The sequence below is a fragment of the Nipponia nippon genome, unplaced genomic scaffold (genome assembly GCF_047370975.1).
Source record: "Nipponia nippon isolate SJK-2023a ecotype South Korea unplaced genomic scaffold, ASM4737097v1 scaffold_5, whole genome shotgun sequence".
NCBI classification, from domain to species: Eukaryota; Metazoa; Chordata; class Aves; order Pelecaniformes; family Threskiornithidae; genus Nipponia; species Nipponia nippon.
This window is the reverse complement of record NW_028262369.1, coordinates 57,283,926-57,304,448: the sequence shown is the minus strand read 5'-3', so window position 1 is coordinate 57,304,448 and position 20,523 is coordinate 57,283,926. Positions and strand designations below refer to the sequence as shown.

At 40.8% G+C, this 20,523-nt stretch overlaps 1 protein-coding gene across 6 annotated transcripts in view; it reads right to left on the bottom strand.

Moving 5' to 3' along the window:
- Positions 1 to 1,965: 1,965 nt before the first annotated feature.
- ADARB1 (adenosine deaminase RNA specific B1) overlaps positions 1,966 to 20,523 on the bottom strand; it is an 86,329-nt gene continuing 67,771 nt past the window's right edge. For 5 of the 6 annotated variants that reach the window (XM_087732564.1, XM_087732565.1, XM_087732562.1 and 2 more), the window contains 3 exons: positions 13,893 to 14,074; positions 5,483 to 5,661; positions 1,966 to 4,755 (listed from right to left, as the gene is read on the bottom strand). In XM_087732564.1, the coding sequence (XP_087588690.1) occupies positions 4,579 to 4,755; positions 5,483 to 5,661; positions 13,893 to 14,074 (538 nt within the window). In that variant the 3' untranslated portion in view covers positions 1,966 to 4,578. Of the gene's footprint in view, positions 4,756 to 5,482; positions 5,662 to 10,951; positions 11,025 to 13,892; positions 14,075 to 20,523 lie in introns of those variants that run through there. The other variant, XR_015698882.1, reaches the window with a different exon arrangement.

Here is a 20,523-nt window from a genome sequence, read left to right as displayed (position 1 = left end):
CAATTCATTTGGCCCATGCTGCTCATCTCCTGCAGAGGGCAGGAGGGAGCAGAAATCCCATCCTACGCCATCATTTCTGCTTTAGGAACTAGAGAAAGCAGCAATTTCTCTCTCCTCCTCCTGCTTCAGTCAGATGCTCACTCAGAAACAGCTGTAGCGTATCAGACTGAGCTACCAGCGGTCTCCACTGAGCCACCAGCAGGACAGGGACCTGCCCCTGCACCAGCCCCTTCCTGGCCCTGCGGCACCCAGTCCAGTGTCCCTTCCAAAATCCACTTCATGTCCCTTTCAAACACTGTGCCTCTGTTACCTCGAGGTTAACTCTGGGATAAACGCCAACTCCTCTCCAAACAGGAAGACACTAAGTGAAGATGCAATCTTTTAAACTCAACTGAAAACATTTGGTATTAGGAAAAAAAAAAAAAAAAAAAAAGTAACACACAGCGATTCTGAGACAAGATAATTATATTTTATACATTTTATTTCTGTGGGTTCTTAGGTTTTAAATAACATTAGACATTTTTGTACTGACTGTATACCTGAATTGCAGCTCTTCTTTCTTTTCAGTAAACTTTGGGATAATTTTCACAGTGGACATTTTATGATGATAAAAATGCAAGGAATTCAAAGCGTAGCTTCTCTGCAAGTGTGAGCCTCCCAAGCATTAAAGCCTAATTTAAGGAATGGCAATAATAATCTTCGCTATTTAGAAAACCATAGATATTTTAAAAAATATATTCTCTATTATGTGGTGACCATGACCAAGCAATTCTTAGAATTGATTCTCAATTCCTGGTTGGTTATTTTTTAAAAAGACAGCTTGGTTTCAAAAGGCAGCACTACTCTTCCATGAGACACACACTCTGCTTCATGCTACCAAGCACTCTGAACCAACAGCTTTATTTCATGCACATTTTCACTGAGAGAGCAGGATGAGATTTATTTTTTTCCCTTGGGTCGGCGGCACTCTTAGACATCACAGAACTGGACTGATGAAATGCAACGCCAGCTCCGAGATCCTTAGACTTTCAGCTGCAAGTTATTTTAGATTTAGAGGACATAGAGTAACAGCACACAAAAATCTTCTACTCCTGAGTTTCCTATGTAGTAACCAGTTGTGAAAAGATTTCTCTAAGATGAGAAGAAGACCAAAATCACCAACTGTACAGAAACCCCATTGCTGTACATTCATAAGTATGCAGAGTCATGATTACCATCACTAGCTACATGAGGGAGAGCGGGGGCTGCGAGCATGAGAGCTACGGGGACATCCACGCCGTTGGGGGAGAACGGTTGCTAACAAGCTCCTACACACAACACTCTTCACACACAAGTGGTAAGAAATAATCTATAGTTATTACCAGGTCCTGAGTACAGCCATAACCGATACTCCAAGTGTTAACCTTTAGGCCCAAATTTTCTTAAAATGATCCTGCGGAACATATACATTTCAAACATCTATATTTAAAATTATATATTTTACTAACCTACAAACTTTATTGTAGCTAGACTGTCATCTGAAAAACACCTTAAATTAGATTTCAAGTATTCATCAACATTAAAGTTGTTACTCTTTAAGTCCTTTGAAGATCCTGAGACAAACACTCATATTCAATAAAAAAATAAGAAAAAAAGTAATTAGAAGAACTGAAGCAGCTCCCAGAGCAGCACTGCAAGTCCCTGTGCAGTCCAGCACCCATCCACCCAGCCCAGGCTTTTCAGATAAGACCACTCAGCCTCCCAACCCACGGGAAAGACTGACAGCTCCTAACAGAAAGGTCAGCAACAAAATTCAGCAGCTGCCAGAAGCTGAGTTATCTTTTGCAGCCGCTCAAAATTATATACATCGCTATCCATTCTTGCTCAGTGGTGGTGATTTGCGAGGAATACGGGAGCATCAGCAATCACAACTCTGCCTCCCAACTTCTTTCCATGTTTTTCATTGCACAAAAAGGAACAAGCAAGTGAAGGAAGCCACGCAGTATTTTATTGACTCCCAGAAGACAGACACGGATTGCATACAACCCTGGAAAAGTTTTTAAAATGTCGGAATTATAAACAAGAGAACTCATTCCTCATAAATAACCTGACACCATTCCTTCGTCAAAAGATTTTGGCATGGAACATATTTCCTTTACAGTTTAATTTTAATCATTCATTTGAACAGCTTAAAAAACTATGTCTATAATAATACTTAAATATATTGCTCATATTTGTGACTTCATAAAAAAAATAGTTTGAGCTAATACTTTCCTAGTCATCAAAAAAATCCAGAGAGACACCAACTTTTGAATGAGCACTTCAGAAAGATGGGTAAAAATAATTTGCTGGAAATTATCAACAGACTTCAGTTATCAATAGACTGAGCCCCTTAAAAATGTGCATTTCATCTAATAGCAGTAATGATTTCAATAAAATGCACACAGTGCGACCAGCTTTCCCTCGATCCTGCAGAAATGTATGCACATATCCAACTACAGCCACAACAGATTTCTGCAACATGAACGAGACAATGTTGATCTCAAAGGCAGATGCCCGAGTGCTTGCAAAATCTGACCACATACAATTAAATTCCTTCTAGTTTTAGAATAGGTCAGTCCAAGCCTCAGTTGCATGATGATCACAAAAGCCTTGTTGGGCTGGCAGAGGCCACGGGAGCACTCTTGGTTTTAATGAGAAGCGGACAGGACGGCTTAAGTCGCCAAAGCTGAATTAACACAGCCTGTCTATTGCAGCTTGCAACATTTCTTCCTCTGGTGTCTGGAAAAGGCAGTAACCCGTGGAAGCAACACAGTCTTTTCCAGAGGGATCACTAGGCCACAGAATTGCTCGTCTTCCCACAGCAGTACTCACTATTATCCATAATACTGCCAAAAATGCGTTGTTTGCACCTCAATGCATTACTTCCAAGACACTAACCTCTGGGTTAGTGCCTCCACTCCACTGCCTCCACAGATGCACTGGCACAACTCTAAACTGGATCTCTGACCCAATGTGGGTCTGAAAGTAACACTTGACTTGACTTCAAAGCATGGACCTGCCCGCTGATCTGATGTCCCGTGCAGCACAGGCAAGGGGCGGTGGAGCAGAGGGACAGGAAGCAACAGCTGGAGCGGTGGTGCACCAATTTGATTTTGTCAGGCAAACTCCCATGTCACAAAGCATAACCTTCATCGTTTGCAAAAGGAACATGGAGATGCTCTTCAGAAAGCACAGGTGATACCTGGATGAGCATGAGCCAAGGGATGTGTTTGGATACACGCCATGTGAGCAGAGAAGCGATACCAGACATTGTCTCATTGCTCCTAAACATCATGTACTAAAAAGTGTTTTTAAAAATGCCTAAAAATGTGTATACACCAGTTAATCAAACTGATCTCACAATATTGCCCTTCTATCTTACATTTTTACATAAAGCAGAAGTGTCTACACCTTTAGGAAAAACAGCTTTCTAAGTAATCGTAAAAGCAAACGAAAGCACATTTGAAAGCAACTTACCTAATTAGCTTCATGAAGACCATCACACACGTAAAGCCAAAAGGCAAGGAAATGTCAGAGACACAATAACTTGGGTGAAAGCAGATATAACTCACAGGAAAGAAGTTTTAACAACTTTTTGTCCATACGAGAGCTTTTCATTTCTTCGAGAGGAGACCAATCAATACCCAGCAAGTGACTGTTTTTGGCAATTTAGGCTTAGTGCCCTTAAAATGAGCGATTTTTTTTTTAAGTTGTCATATTACTGTTACAGTTACGATTGTATTCTGATGAGTCCTTGGGATATATAAATCACCTACTTCTTAAACATGTTTCTGCACGTTATAGACTAAACTTCTTAACTTACAAATAATTATTTTGCTGTTTCCAGTCTACAATGGTAAAAAAAATGAAGACTTCACAATGTGTGTAAATGGGAGGTAAATGTATTTTTAAAAACAGAATAAAAAGCTGCATGTTAAAAACTGGATCACAGACTAATAAATACATACATCAAAGACATGAAATTTTCAGCAGCTGGTTTTAAAGAGCAAGGAAGTGGGGAAAAACTAGCTGTCCAGACTCCATTCTGGCTCTGTGGTCTATATGCTAGAAATATCTGCAGTTCAAAACCAAGTGAACAGAGGAGTAGAATCAGCTTTGTCACCTATTCTCTTTTAAAAAAAATTAAGCTACTTCCTAAGAGTGTGGTGTAAAACCTAGAGAAACTTTCATTTCTTCATGCACTTGATGACATTGAATTAAAAAAAGAAATTATTTTAACCCAGAAAAAATGAGTCATTGTATACTGTAAGGACAGCCTTACTGCAAGTTTTCTACAGTAAAAGTATTTCTAGAAATACACCAGAAATTACCTTCCCATAACAAAATATACAATTATGTGTCAGATCATCATTGAGTTTCAATACTCAGGCAAAACAGAAACAGTTACTATGAAGTTTCAAAAAAAAAACAAAGGAAAAAACCCAACTCCAAACAGTAAAAAGATGTTTTGACAGCTGTGGAGATGCCAGAAAGCAATGCTGGACACCAGGAATTTCCAGAACAACCCCCTTTCCAAAGTGATGTGCAGTCTGTGAATTAGACCGTGAGAGAAAACTGATCCTGTTCTATGGGCTTCTCCACCCAGGCTCCAAGTCCTGCCTTCAGGAATGCTTTAAACAAACACTCTTTGGCAGTTTGATACTCGGTGGCCCCTTGCTTGGTTTCGTGGTACAGGTTAGGCTTGAGGATCTTTGAGCGCAAGCTGGAGGAAAGCTGTGTGGATTAAAGACAAGAAAAGAAAACAGACAAGAAACTATTAAGCCAAACAGTTTGAGAGTGACTGAGCTATTAAAACAAAGTAATGAACTACTAAACCAAATGTTCAGGCAAAGGCAGACAAGTACACAGTACTGCTCATTCCAGCCATCACGGCTCTGTACCCAGCTTCACCGCACCCAAATACAATGTTTGCCTCTTGCAAAGCAAGCCCTTCTGCAGTGCCACACCATGGCAGAGGCACTCTTTGGACTAGTCTCACCCCAGCTAGCCCTGCCTTTTGCTTCCTCTGGATTATCAACTGCCTTTGGTGGAAGAAATCTAGACACTGAAAAGCCACTGACAGATACTTTCTTGAAGCTTTTCTTTCTAAGAGATGACTGAGCGAAACCTCAGTATGTTCGATTGCAGTGAAACTGGGATTATCCTTCCAAATAAATTAAATGAGAAGGCAAGCTTAAAGGAGATACCACCCTTTGTTTACTTAGCTATAAACCAAGGATTATTAGATCCTTGCAAGTGTTTTGGACCTTTCATCATCAAATTAAAAAATAAGCTAAACAAACGACTTGTTCTTTTCACTTACTACATGGAGCACTAGCTAACACCAGGCTCAGCTTAAAACAGGCTCAGAAAGTGGCTTCTGAATACAGAAAGCAGCATGCACAGATGTTTCATTAAGAATTAAGATGAAGTGGAAAATCTAGCACTCTGGAAGATATACCTTTGCATGAATACGCATCCAGCGGCTGTAAAAAGCATGCTTACAAAGGCGAGATGCACGACCCATTTCATCTTTGCCGGTTGTAGCATTAATAACTTCAAGACCAGTGTCTCCTACTGTCCAGTTCACGCTGAAGTTTGGTGCTTTCCCTGGTTGACGTGCTTCTGCATTGCTAATACCTGAAAGAAAAGCAATGTTTAATGACAACAGTAAATACTAACTCATGATTTTTGTTTTTACTGAGGAGTAAGTGATACAGCAGAGCTACTGAAATCACATCGCTAAGCAGTTTTACAAGTGGATCTTTTATTCTGAGGAAATTCTCCTGCAGATTTTTCACCAACTCACGGTTGCATGCACAACCATGCACATCTCATTCTCACCCTGGCTAAAGTGCTCTCTCCTTCTGTCCTTCCTAGCAGGGCAAATGTGCATTGCTGGAGCTGTGAGAAAACAGCCTCCTCAGCAGAGGGGACTGCAAAGAGGCCTGTGGCAAGGGTCCATGTGGATGGTAACATGAGCGCCTTGCCACATCCATCTCAGGAGGATCTGGTCTTGCTTACAGGGCAAACAAATGAACTAATTATTAATCCACAAATAACTATGAAGCAGAAAAAAAGTTGCTCTGCTCCTGCACAAGAAACCGCTGCTCTCAGAGCCCACTCAGTAGTGGGACAAGTCGAGTGTAGGAAAGAGCAGATGCTGTGAGGTTTTGACAGTTATAACTCTCCAATCTCCCTTTCACTTTGCTGTTGTAAAAATTTAGGTGCCTGTTGCTTATCTCATTTCAAAATGGGTGTGAAACTATGAACCCTGGTCATGTTTCAACACACAGTTAAAATTCAGCTAACAACTTTGGACTGCAGTCTTATTCAGTGAGGTTGTGCTTATTTAGAAGTGCCTACAATGTGCTTTTTCACTTTCCCTCATAAAAATGGAGAGCAGCGGTATGAGATGGCAGGATGCCTTGCAAACTAAGGCATGAAGGTGCCTACATTTCAGTATCTATCTGTCAAGCATGTTTCATTAAAAGCTACCAATCTATTTCCTCCTTCTTACGGACCACACCGGGGCATGGTGTGACTAGCACAGGCAGCAGCACTGACGTTGTGTGCATCCGAGTTAGACATCCTCAGCATCCTGCACAGAAAGCCAAAACTGGCAGATATTTGAGTCTTTCAGCATGAATCTGGCTATGCTTCAGCTGCCTCCCCACTTTACATGCCCGTCGCTACTTACAGTGCCCAGAAATGGCGAAACACAGGACTCAAGAGAGGACACAGATCATTTTGCTCAGATGTTAAATTGTGTGACACGTCTCAAATACGGCTTCATCTCTACTAATGAAAAAGCAAAGCCACCAGAAGTCTAACCCAAGTGTGAAGCGAGGCTAGCTGCCTGCCCAGGGCAGGATTTATTCCTCCACAGCACCCCAATGCTGCAGAGACGCACTGTATATAATGACTACAGTACTGTGCTTGAAGATCATGGCAGCTGCTGCCATGCGCGTGCAACTCCTCTCCCGGATATGCAGCGGGATGGCGCTCGGTGCTTGCAAGCAGCAGCCAGGGCCACAAGTTTGGGTTGTGTGTGCTATGGAAAAGCTGAGGAGCACATTGCTTTTGATCCTGCAGACATCATAGGGGTGGCAAAACTCTACCTTTAAGATGTCTCAGTTGTCTCACCAGAACAAACGGGATTTTTTTCTTTCTAATAAGTAAAGATCCCATTTTTACTCTAACGCAACTCTCACTGAGAGCCTATTTCAAAACCACTCCGAGGTTATGCTAGGTCCTACACTTTATAAAATCTAGTGAATTTGTATAAATTGAACATAAGTATTGCAGCAGGATGCATTTCTGTCTGATATTTGAAACACAATCTATCTAATAAACAAAGTTAAGCCAACCTCAGGCACCCGAGTGCAGGACTGGCTCACTTGGCCCAGGTCTCACAGCACCTCTGGGCCCAGCGTGGAGAGTGTGTGAGACCTACGAGGTCTGAACAACACAGCAAAATTCAGTTTGCTTACTGTAATCAATTCCTCATTTACTAAATAAACAAACATTCTGAAATACCAATCATACTGAACTGCCTGAAGCTGTTGTATTTTTATGCTTGGTTTATGTCAACCTGGTCACTATGACTGATAACCAGTAATTAAGTGAATAAGTAAATAATAAAAAAAATAACCCTACCGTTCCCCATTTTCTTAAAATATAAGCTGAAAAAGTTGAGAATTGGAACAAAAGTTTCCTGAAGAGCTCTTTTCTGATTTCTTTTAGGAGATGCATCCAGGAGCTGAAATACAGCAGGATGCCATAGATCTAGACCCTGTAAATCTGAGCATCGGTGAGCAGGGATGTGGGATCCACACACTGACCAATCCAGGAGGGCAGACAGCAGTCCCTGCTGAGCAGGTACCATCAAGAATATCACACAAGCAATACTTGAGGAAGACCCAGCAAGAACAGGGCTTTATGACAAGATGAGAATTGAAAAGTCCTCATCACAGCTTCTGTGGTCCTTCTGAGCAGCTGTCAATGAACATGTACATCACACCTCCTGAAAACTGGACCTGATCATGCACAACGCCTGTGCATGTCCTGTGCCATTGAAATCCAAATGCTGCAGAGCAAACACTGCCACTCCATGAGTCACACAACAAGAAGCTTGCACCTAAACACCTAATAAATCATAAATTTTGGGTGCACACAAAACAAATCTGAACTCTTAGTCTCCAAAAGCATATAAATTCAGGCTGCTGTTGTGAAGCTTATGTGAAACAGACCCACGCTGACAAACCTCTTTCTTAATCAAATATTGGTTTTACCAAAACTACTGAGGCAAGAGGGCTAAGAAATTGCCACCACATGACAAGCAGGTCAGTCATCTTTTTTCTTTCATTTAATGATATCTATACTATTACCTTTGCTTTCTTTCCATACACTACTGAACAAGTACAGCAATCAGATATAGTTCATCGAGGAGTACTGCAAAACACCATTTGCTCCTTGAGCCTGCTCCTACTACTCAGACACCTGCACCATTACAAGCACTTGCACAAGCCGGGTGCCTGCTCCTGCCCTATCAGCTACTTCGACACCTGTGACATCGCAAGCACCTGCATAAGCAAATCAAATAAAGATGAGGAAGCTGAACATCCAGTATGCACTACATTTCCATGGCAATCATACAATTGCATTCCTTAGGTTATTTTGATGAATTAAATAAATTAAAGATTCAGAATTTCAAACAGACTTAAATAACAACAGTCTGTTCAGCTGCTTAATTATCTGCATGAACCCTGGAGAGATGGCAAAGGAGTCCCTGAAGGTGGATCACAGGTAGCACGGACAGGGAATAAAGGTCATCTCAAAAGCAAAGCATCTGATAACACTTTAGGTGGATCATATCTTCCCCCTCAAAACTTAGACATGAACATAGCACAATAAGCTGAAACTAGCAATGGGAGAGAAAGCTAGCACAGAAAGTAAAATATTTTATTCTCCTTTGAAAACTGATATAACTAAGCTATTTAGAGAACATCACTCAGAACTTATTTTTGAATATTATTATAATGGGATATAATAAACAAAAGCAAAGGTCACAGCTCTTTGTGCCAGTGCTTATATAAATAATAAAGCTTGACAGTTCTTTGAGGACAGAGCTCAAAAAAGCTTAATTAAAAAGGAGACAGCTGAAAAACACCAATGTGAACAGGAGGATAAGGTACCAAGGAAACAGCCAAAAAAAATCACCAAAAGTTCTGCTGAAGGATTTTTTTTTGTTTTTTAAAAAAAAGGGCAAAGGTAGATAGCAGTCAGAAAAGTGCTGAGGAATAAACATTTATAATAACAGCTCTTGCTGTAGTGGCCAAAGTCTTCTTGTGTACAAAAAATGAATGAATGTTTTGCAAAAAGGGTGGGTAGGTTCCCAGGCCAGAGCCCCTCTTCACAGGCAACGTGCCAGAGGAGCCATCTCAAAATTGAGGTGCCAGTAAAAATAGTTCTAGTACATGTGTATGAAGTAAGCAAACACCGGTTACGGCACCCAGACAATATTCAACCATGTTCAATGAAACTAAAGACAAGGCAGCAGGAACAGCAGTCAATGGTACATAACCTCTCATCACAAACCACACAGGTTCTCCAGGATGAAAGGTGGCCAATGCAACTCCAATTTTTAAGGAGTTTAGAGGTGTGCCAGGGAACTACCAGTCAATAAACATGACATCTGCACCAGGAAGGCTGCAGGAACTACAATACCGCCCTACTGGGCACAGATGTAAATAAAACAATATTGGGAAAGACTCAACAAAAAACTGCCTTAGTAACTGAAGAATGAGGTGGCCAGTGTGATACTAATTCTTAGAGAATCCAGGGACTAGAAGGCCTGTCTGTTCAATGTATACCTTAAAAACAGACTTAATGAACACCTTCTCCTTGGGAAGAGCCAACACAGCTGGAGACCCTCAAGCTCTGTGCAGACCTGGAAAGTGTGTGTGTGGGAAAAAACAAGGTGAATAAGATTGGTGATGATACTACGTTATTTGAGAAGGTAAATAAGAGAAGCAATTGCAAAGAGTAGCAGAAAAAAAGTTCACAACATAGGGTGGCAGGCAATAAAAAGGCAGATGAAATTTCTCACAGATAAATATTAAGTAATATACATGAGGAAAAAAACAAGCAATTTTGCATAAGGAGTGCTGGACTTGGAGCTGGATATTAGCATTCAGGAATAAGATTTTAGTTTCTAATATTTAGTGCTACCAAAAGGTCAGGTCAATGATCAACAGTAATCAAAGGCAGCAAAGTGAATGTTAGGAATTATTACTGAAGGACCACATAACTGAACAGAATATCATGATGCCACCATATAAATCAGTACTGCTGCTTTATCTTGAGTATCAGGTGCTGCTCCAGTCTTACTAGCTCAAAAATGCAATTGTAAAATGGAAGGGATGATCCTTACATGTAAGGGTCTCCATGCAAGGAACAACAAAGCAGACTAAGACTTTTCAGCTTGCAAAAAATAGGACTTATGTAGGAATATGGCAGAGATATAGAAAACTGAATACCATGACAAAAGCGCCATGACAACTGCTTACAGCCTGTATGATACAAAGCACTGAGGAACATCTAATTAAATTAGCAGAAAGGAAATTCCATTGCACAAATCTTTACATGTCCTACAGCCCTCCTTACTAAAGGAGACTGTGGATGGTAAAAAGTTTAAACCAGCTCAAAAAAGAAAACCAGGAGTTCACGAATGAAAGATCCATTAAGGATTTCTAAACACAAAGATTCTCAATACCTGACTCTGGATGTCCCTGATCCACAGATTACTGCTGCGATTCTCAGGAGGTATCTGCAGAGGCTTACTATTTCCTTTTGCTTTTCACTGCCTAACTACCTGTGGAAAAGAGCACTGGGCCGGATGGATCGTACCTTAATATCTTGGTCTTACCTAAGACAGTTCTTATGCTGGTGACAAGACAATCAGCAGATGTGACACTGCTCCAGGATGTTTCAGCCAAGAACTGAAATAGAAAACACCTGTCAGCAGCACCATGAGGAATGGGTCAAAACCGCCAACAACGTAATTTCTGATAATACTCTAGTAAAAGATGGGAAGCTCTAGAGAAACTAAAGCATAAGAAACTATCAACTGACTGGACATCAAAACAGAGATGCCTGTGTTAATATTATAATCACAGCTAAGAAAAAAGGCATTGTCCACAAAAACAAACACTACTGCAGCGTTTGGGCTTCAGTTGAGTAGCCGTTGCAGACAGGAGAGCACGTTGGGGTCCAGCCTGCTGTCTGCTTTGTGGTCATAGCCCCAGCGGATGCCAGTAGCCCAGGTCCTTGGGCATCTGAGGTACACCTACCAGCAACAGGAACCATACGGACAGATGCCTGATGAGATCTGGTTCACATTAGTTGCCTCCAGTAATGAAAAGCTTGCATTCTATATGTAACACCCTACTTCCCCCCCGGGTGAACTCCTTCATGCCCACCTCCCACAATGGCTCCAAAAAGAGTCTGTGCAGATTACCCTGCAGACTGACACTTGTTATTGGCTGATTTATGCAATCATCCCCATTCTATTTGATCGAGAAATTTATCCCTTTTCAGATTATTCTAGAAATTCACAAGATTCAAACCGGTCTTCTCTTCAAACGAGCTGGACAATTCTCAGTGAGAGCTCACGTGCCCTCACTGCTGTGGTGCTAAAGGCATCGCGAAAGGCTGGATCCTGCAACCAAGGCTTCCAAGAGTCAGCACACGGAGGGAGTTTTCTACCAATATATGTGTTTCCCGCATCCCCTAGCTGAACACCAGCTACTCTGATATGCATGTTCACATTTAACTTGCTGGCAAAAGAAGGTATAAGTAGAAAATCTCCAATGAGGAGAGAAAGATGATGAAAAGACAATTTTTAGCAGTAGATAACAATAACTCAGTCTGACTTTGACTTAATGCAATTGTCCCTGCAGTCATAAAACTGGTTTTATGAGAGGGAAAAAAACAGTTTTTACAGTACTTTCTCAGCTAAACAGGTGAGACAGTGGGAAAAGACAGCTATTTCTCTTAGTTCATTCCTCTGGTAGAAATGAGTCACGATCACACAGTTGTGTCTGTGGTACCAGGAGGAACATAGAACTGGGGAGAGGTATTTCTGCGGTGCTTATTCCAGGTAAGAATACACTGTAAAATGTGTGAATCAAAGAGCGGATGGGTAGCTACACAAATGCCCCCGCTGAATCCAACAGCATGGGTCAGAAGACTAGCTTTCAAGACTGAACCAGTAGAAGAAAATCCATCAACACAATTCTCTGCCCAACCTCCCAAAGCAGCTTCCTGTATATTTTTGAGACGTGTATTTTCATGAAAACTCAACAGCTGAGAACATTTCTGAACTCTCTCTACTGCTCAGCAATTCCCAACTGAACTGTTTAAACAGATGGTGCTATTTCATGGCAAATAGATGATAACAATATTTCAGAAAGATGATTTTTAAGAAGACAAGGTACTATTATATGTTCTGAAAAGGATAACAAAAACTCCTCCCACCCCACCCCAAACCTGCTGTCTTGAAGAACTGATAAAAATTCTCCAAAATCAGGCAGGAACAGTCCATACATCAGCTATTACGCCCATACAACAATGTAATATTTGGTACTGTGAGTGTTGTAACTGTTACTTAATTGCTAATATAAGGACAAATACGTTACTTAACATTTTAATATGTCCCAGTCCAGGGAATCCTTATTAATTACCTTTCTTACCTAAAGAAATGCTGGTTGTTCAATATACTCTATTCCCCACTCCCTCCCTAAATCTGTTTTAGAAATTCATGTCAAACTTTAAACATGCTTTAAAATACTGAGCTTTTTTTTCCCTGGAAAATAAACAGACACATGCTAAAAGCCAAGCTCTACAGAACAAAGCAATGCACACAATGAGAGGGAGGATAAGAGATTTCAGTTTTCAAGCTTTCACAGCAGTACTGTAACTAGCAGTTTTAGAATTTAAGACACTTCAGAACTTTCCTTTGAAAGTCACGGCTCCATTAGAAACTACGACCTGTTAATTCAAATACTGCCATTCCTTTTAGCCCCACTAGAGCCTAGGATCAGCGCAAAGCCAAAGAACAGTACTTAAATGTTCAACAGCAGCTGCAAAAGACAACCACTAACTACAATGGCCAGGGCTTACCATATTGCTGTCTGTCAGATATATTTAATACTCTATTAAAAACATTCCCAAAGAATGGGCCACCAGGCTCTGAATGCAGCATTTTTGCCTTAACCTACAAAGTGGAAATTAAAATATTATTGGGTCATGCAAACAAGTTGGGTGCCATGCTAATTAAAGCCAATCCTGCATCCAACAGAGATTGATGACAAAAAGAAAATACAACCAATGGCAGCTGTGATGTTCTCTCCATCCATTTTTAGTTGGTTATTGATCTAGACATTGTGAACCAAATGTGTCTGTCTTGGCATACTGATTAATGACGTGGATGTTCAACAAATATCTGCAATGGCAAGAGAAGTGACAGTGAGAGCTAACACACTATTTCATGGGTGGGAAGAGGTTTCACTAAGCCGGGGCCTTCAACTTGCCTCACATATTGCTAGGGCACGCACCAGACAGCAATTATGCAAAACAGCATCCAAAGTTTCATACCCCAGTTCTTTCCACCTTTTAACTCACAAAGGGTCCTTGCTATGGTATTTCTGACTGAGTATCTATATTAGGTTTAGACCATAACTTCTCTGTTGTAACCAGAAAGCAGTTTACTCACAGTACATAATTTGCAAAGTTTTGAGAACCGCAAAATCACATTGCTACTGGAACAGACTTAGTTACCGGCACGGCCTTCTCCATTAGATACTTGCCACTAAGTAAAGGTCTGTTGAGTGTATAAAGAGGTGGTAGATCTTCTATCTCTGCTATCCTCTGGTATACGGCTCTGGATAGATGATCCCCATGATATAAACTCCCCAAGATGATGCTAGAGAAGTAAATTGGCTCCACAAAGAGGCTAAGTAAGGCTCCTTGAATACCCAATACGTTCCACCTAAGAGGGAGGGAAAAACAAAACAAAAAAACAAAAAAAAACACTTTCTTTTTAATGGAACAATTAACATCTGCCAGACATAATAGCAGTCAATCACAATGGACCAGACTTTCAACCCTTCCTCTTGACCAGCACATGACTATGGTAGCATAGCTGTGACACCTGCCAGAATTTCAGAGATCAGCTTATGGGATGCTCAATGAAATCCTGAGTACATCCTGACCTATAGCAACAGGTCTACTGTCAGCATCCATTTCAGGAGCAGACTCCATAACTTTATTTCCCCACTAACATGTCTGCTGATGCATTTCCAGCACCCTAATGCCAGAGATGGGCAGGATTATTCAATCAGAGAAAGCCAAACTGTGAGATCCTCAGTCAGAAACAGTAGCTGATGCCTCCAAAAGACACCTGGCAGTGGGCAAACCATCCTTCCCAGAACACAAGAAGGATTGTGTCTGCAAGACCTCAGCACCTCATCACCATAAGGGAAAGCTTGTCCTTCACACCCTAGCCAAACTGTCCACATCCTGCTGCCAGAAAGGACATATGCAGTTGCTTGCAATATCCACGAGCGGGGAGAAAACTGAATCTGAAAACTGAAAATATGCAAAGAGTACATATACTCTTTGCTCACTTTAGCTGCTTCATAAACTGCAACCATAAATCCCTACCTGCACCACTGTGACCTACACTGGATCAGGTCTGGTGGCAGGGATATAGCATGCATAGGAGCAAAATACCGACGTTTTTTTGTACCTGTGTTCGTTTGATCACATTTTGGCTCTCAGTTTGCATGTAACAGTCATACAAAGTATTTTTTAAAACCTCGAAGTCTCCTGCAGAGTTTTCTGACTGTCCTTGTCTCTGAGGTATACTTGCAAACACCTTGGCACTATTAAAATAGCATACTTGAGTACAACTGCAACACCCAGACACAAGTAGCAGGAAAGTTTCTTTTCATGCTTGAATAAAACAGATGAGCACAATTGAAGCTCTCGTGCTTATATAGCATTTTAATATGTCCTTATTAAAAGGCCCATCCTAAACCAGGTTGCAAGGTTCCCCTAGGAAAACAGGGAACTCAGATGTTGCTAACAGTGTTTCTTGCAGCTTGTGCTGGGATGGCATGGGTACACATCATCATCATTTCAGGCTAGAAACTATATAGCACAACTGCTTCACTACTGCAAAAACTGAACTACACATATTGGCTACAAGACTTGCAAAATATTTAAAAAAAAAGTAAACCAAAAATTGCAATCCAAGGAAACAATTTCTCTTTACTGAGAATGAAAATGGAGGCAATGTGCATTAGCTTACTCACCTGTCATTAAAAAAGCTGGTCCTAATGAATGAGTAAAAATACTGTGCTAATAAAAAATAAAACATATTTTACATTGAATAAAGGCGTATTTTGAAGAACACTGAAAATGCAATCACCAACCAAACATCAGAGCAAAGATATGAAGTGAACATTATTGCTTCCCAGGGCCTAGATGCCTTTCTAAGGACCTTACCATGACTAGAATTTTGTAAGCAGAGAGGTATTTCAAGTGCCAAATGAATCACAATAGTATTTTCTTGTTATTTGCAGTATTACCTACATCAAGCATAGAGAAGCATATGGACTGCTACAGACACAGATAATATTATGGAAGAAACATCTCAAAAGAATTCAAGCCTGAGCATTGCAAACTGGGGTCTTACAATTGTATCTGAAACTTTCAGGCACACAAACAGAGCTTCCGTCAGTTAGGCACATCACATTTTACTTTTCATGACCAGTACTTGAGTGACAGATGGACATTTTAAAAAAGGCCAAAGCATTCCTCTGGCAAGCCCTAGCTCCCTAAATAAAACCTTTGCCAGACCCTTTTCCTTGCTTCAGTCTTCAGTATTTCCAGAGCTTGTGTTTTGCTGCTTCTTCCCACACTTGCTGACCTTCTCCAGCACAGAAAATGAAAGCTGAAGTTTGTCTTGCTCAACTTCTTTTGATTAAAAGAAGAGGAGGAGTATGGACACCTGAACAAGCTTCTGCAAGGTGGACTGTATGAACTGGTATTACAAGAGCTACTCTGTGGCTGCCCACACGCCTGCTTTTTTGCTGGGGTGTGGTGCATCACGTTTACCACTGCAGTACATGCTCATGAGCACTGGATTCGAAGCAGCTGGCTTGCTGCAGAAACCGTTCATACAACCAAAGCCTCAAGTTCTTAATATTGATTAGGCAGGATTGGATGGTGTTTGAGTTTATAAAACCAGCTTTAAATTTCAATTATTATAATAAAAGAACATATACTTTTCTACTGAAACATATACTTGTATGAGAAACTGCCAGTAATGCAGAGATAAACACGAAACCCAAATGAAGTTCTGCAGATTGTAACAGAGTCAAAAGGAAGGATTGCACAGAGACTTCCTTGTTGTTCCTTTTTTATACTGTACTTCTTTCTGTCAAACAGTAATTTCTCACTTCCATTAGCACGTACACTAAAAACAACCTTTATAGATATAAACTGAGAAGAAGCTACTCCAATACCACGCATCAGTTTTCGAAAGGCCACAGGCATTGCCTCCTGAAATAGTAAAACTGCCTCATCCTTCCCTTTTACAGGCACGAATTGTCAGAATGCATGCCAACAAATACTGTCAATCTAAGTACTAAGTTTACTGAAACCACAACTTCTTTTGAAGTTAATGGGTCAAATTCTGTATTTCACTACAAACCGTGCGTGAGGCGCAGAGCAGAAAGCGCAACATTTATTACAGAAAACAAAGTCAGCGTTGCCTTTCCAGTGAAACAATTAAGCAAAGGATTTTTTCTTCACATTAAAAATAGTATCAGAAAAGGGTTAAGTAACTGAAGCGACTTAAATCTAGGTTACAAACTCAAACCTTCCAAGGCTCAGATGTAGATTATATATAACACAGAAATGAACCTTTCCACACTGCAGTAGAGCAGACATAGACCCTGGCCACAGCACAGTACTCATTTAGGAGCATTTGATGGCTCAAGAAAGTGAAAATGGAAGACAACTCTCCCATCACTAATTCACCAGTCTAAATCTCTCCTACACCGGCCATGGGCAAAAATGCAAAGCTCCCACGTAAAATGACCTGATCTCGGGTCCAGTCTTACTGCGCAGATCACAGAGCAGACCGGACCCATGCAGTACCTTTTTCCACTATTAAAGCAGGAAAATGGCACCATGTTTGCAAGAGAGAAAAGCACTAAAGCACAAGAGTAAGCAGAATACAGGAATGCTGCATCACATCAATGGCGATACTGAAATGCCTAAAGTAAAGCATGTAGACAAGAGATTTGCCAAAGGGGAAGAACACCTCAGCAGGCAGGGAGACACCCTCCAACGTAAAACTCCTCACTGGAAAAATGTGAGATGCTTGTCTCAGCTGAGCATAAAACCAATGCCTCTTATGACAGTATTTTACATATTCTGAGTGTTCTGGTTTTAAGTTACTACGAGAATTTTCTTTCACAACCTTTATAAAACTTCAAAATAAAACTGACATTTAAAATACAAGCTTTTATATTGACACAAAGCACGAGCCACAGGATTTAGGTCCAGACTGCCAGCACTTCCAGGAAGGTGCCTTGATTTGAGCTGGGTGCCTAGATCTCACTACAGTTAATGGTGATTCACTCAGCAGCTGAGTACCACCATAGTTCTTGGGCTGAACAGCTCTCCATCAATGAGTCAGTCATCTAATGCCAGGGAACCTGGGGAACCTGGTGTGGATGAAGAAACCTGTGGCCGAATGCCAGCTGCGTGTTCAGCAGCGTGCAATACTCTTTCATCTTCAACTCTGCAGTTCTGCAAGTGATGCACGGCACAAGGAAAGGCAACCTGATGTGATGCCAGAAAGTTCAAACAATGGCTTATTTACTCATCTTGAACTGGCCTTTCACTGCTGAGCTGCCTTTTGTGAGACAGAAGATCATTCAGTCACCAAGCAATTTGGTTCACTCTCTACCAGGGGCTCACTGAGGTGATGTTTAAGCCCTACCATGTTTCATGTGGCAGCAAAATTTCTAAAGCTCTTCTAGCAATAATTAGAAAAGTACTTAAGCATGAGAAGGGAAACAAGAGCTGCAAATCAAAACCACAGCTCTTCTTTTTCCCTGGACAGGCCAGCCAACACATCACAATGGCCTAACACACTGCAATGGCACCTGGATTAGGAGGTTCAGTGTTCCTATCATTACACGTATGAGCTACTGTTGCTTTTCTGGGACAAGGAAAAAAAGAAATGATAACTTTATCTGACTATCTGGCCACTGAGCAGCTCCAAACAGTTCAAAAACATAAGGAGGACAACAGTCAAAGAATGCTGTAATTTGCTGCTGCTATAAAGTGTGAAGTTGCACCCCATCATTTCCCCCGCATTAAGCCTGACTGAGAAGGACTCTGCCTATCACCACCTTGATCCTCCTCAGCCTACTGATTCTATTGCTCGTATGGCTTTCCATAAAGTCAGATCAGTGACATGATTCAAGTTTTTTAAAAATAAAAACAAACCCTGGCCTTGTATTGTGAAGAGGCAGTTTCTCTAGTCTGGTTTACAGCACAGCTCCACAAACAACTGCGGGACCACCGCTGAGAAGCAGGGAGATGCAGCACACAGGAGGGATGCAGCACCTGGGCACGGGTGCTGGGAGTCTCCTAAAACACATTCTCCATCAGAGAATACACTACCGAAAGCACACTCCCGAACCCATCTGAAAGTTAGCTTGCTTTTAGAAAGGAAAGAGGCACTGGACAAATGATGCTTTTTCCTGCAGATATTCTTATTGATTTTGGAGGAGCCACTCTGCTGAGCAAAATGATGCAAGATGGAGCAAACTGTCTAAGAAGCAACAAATTACATCTGGTCTAACTGACATATAACATGTATCCTTTTAGTAACCTCTTATTATTCCTCTCTAAACTCATTATTATTTCATAAATTCATATATTCACTGTTTGCTATGAGGAAGAAATAATATAAAATTACATACAGTGCTCTCATTTGGTATCAGGTTTGTTATTTTGAGAAACTTCCATCAGTTGCACCAGCAGATCATTTTTTTTTGATGAAGTCTTTTTCTTATATAAAAACTCTCTTTCCACTGAGTATTTTTGTTTAGCATGAAAAATTCAGCCATCTGAAAAATTTCAGGTGTGAATCAAAAACTACTTCAATTCAGAAATGCTACTGAGATGTTTCCCTGGGAGTATAGCTTGGGGTGCCTTGTATCCCCACTTTGCTCTACAGTTCACAGTTCTCCATGCACACTTAGCTACAGTGAAACTAAAAGACCTGATTTTCCCTGTCACCAAGATTTTGCCATGTCCTCTACCTCATCTACGAAGTAATCTTGTGCCTGAGCATCCAGAGAAATGCTCTTTCAAACCACAACATCTCACCACCATTACAGAGCCTCACGGTGGCCTTTGCAGATCTGTGCACATGAATTGTGTTCAACTCCTGACTATTTACACAGAGAATACTCTCTGTGTAGTGTGCTCACCTGAGGTTTTATAGACAAGCACTGCACTGGGGAAATCTGAATTTTACAAATTTATCATACTCACTGGTTTCCTTATTCTGTATTCACCACTATTGGTAACAACCTGGAGCATGGATGCACTTTCTCAACCTTTCTGCTGTTCTCAATCACACTGCATTAAAAAAAGAGGGCAGAGAAACCAGAGACCGACACCAAATCAAGAGGAGTCCTCTCTTCCTTGCTGTGTTGTTACATTTCTGCTTTAGACTACCGTGTGCTCAGAGGCAAGGGTATCTACAGTGGGTTCCTAAAAGGTCTATTGATTTCTTCATGACACACAGCTGATTTCACAACTCTTGATACATGAAAAGGTAAGTAAAATTTAACTCTGCAGGAACACTTTCACAGGGTGTGCTAGTGCACTTCTTGCAAAAAAAAAACAGGTTGAAAACACATGCTTCAGGTAAAAACTCTCCTCTGAACTTTCCAAACCCAAACTGCATAGAAATTCTGTTATTCGCACTATTTTAGAGAAAACATAGAAATGAGGGGAGCCTAACAGCAGTAAGCAATAGAGCTTGACACTAATATCAAATGTCTTAGTATCACTCAATAATTTTTATGCAGACAGTAGTATGGAGGAGGTCAGTCACTATGTGTTGCATTTAAAATGGTGTGCATGTGGAACTGGTGTCAGAATCCATCATAGGAAAATTAATAGTCTCCTTCAACTACCATAATGAGAGTTTACTGTTGAAAAAATGAAGTTATATTTATGATAAGACTGCAAAACCTGACAAGAACATGTTTACGATTCAAAGTGCTGCTCTTATCAATATAATTTATAAACAGCAATGACTATGAATACAGGAAAATTATTTAGTAGGCATTTTGTTTATGTCAATCTTTTACTTGCAACTGATGGCAAGGGAGAGAA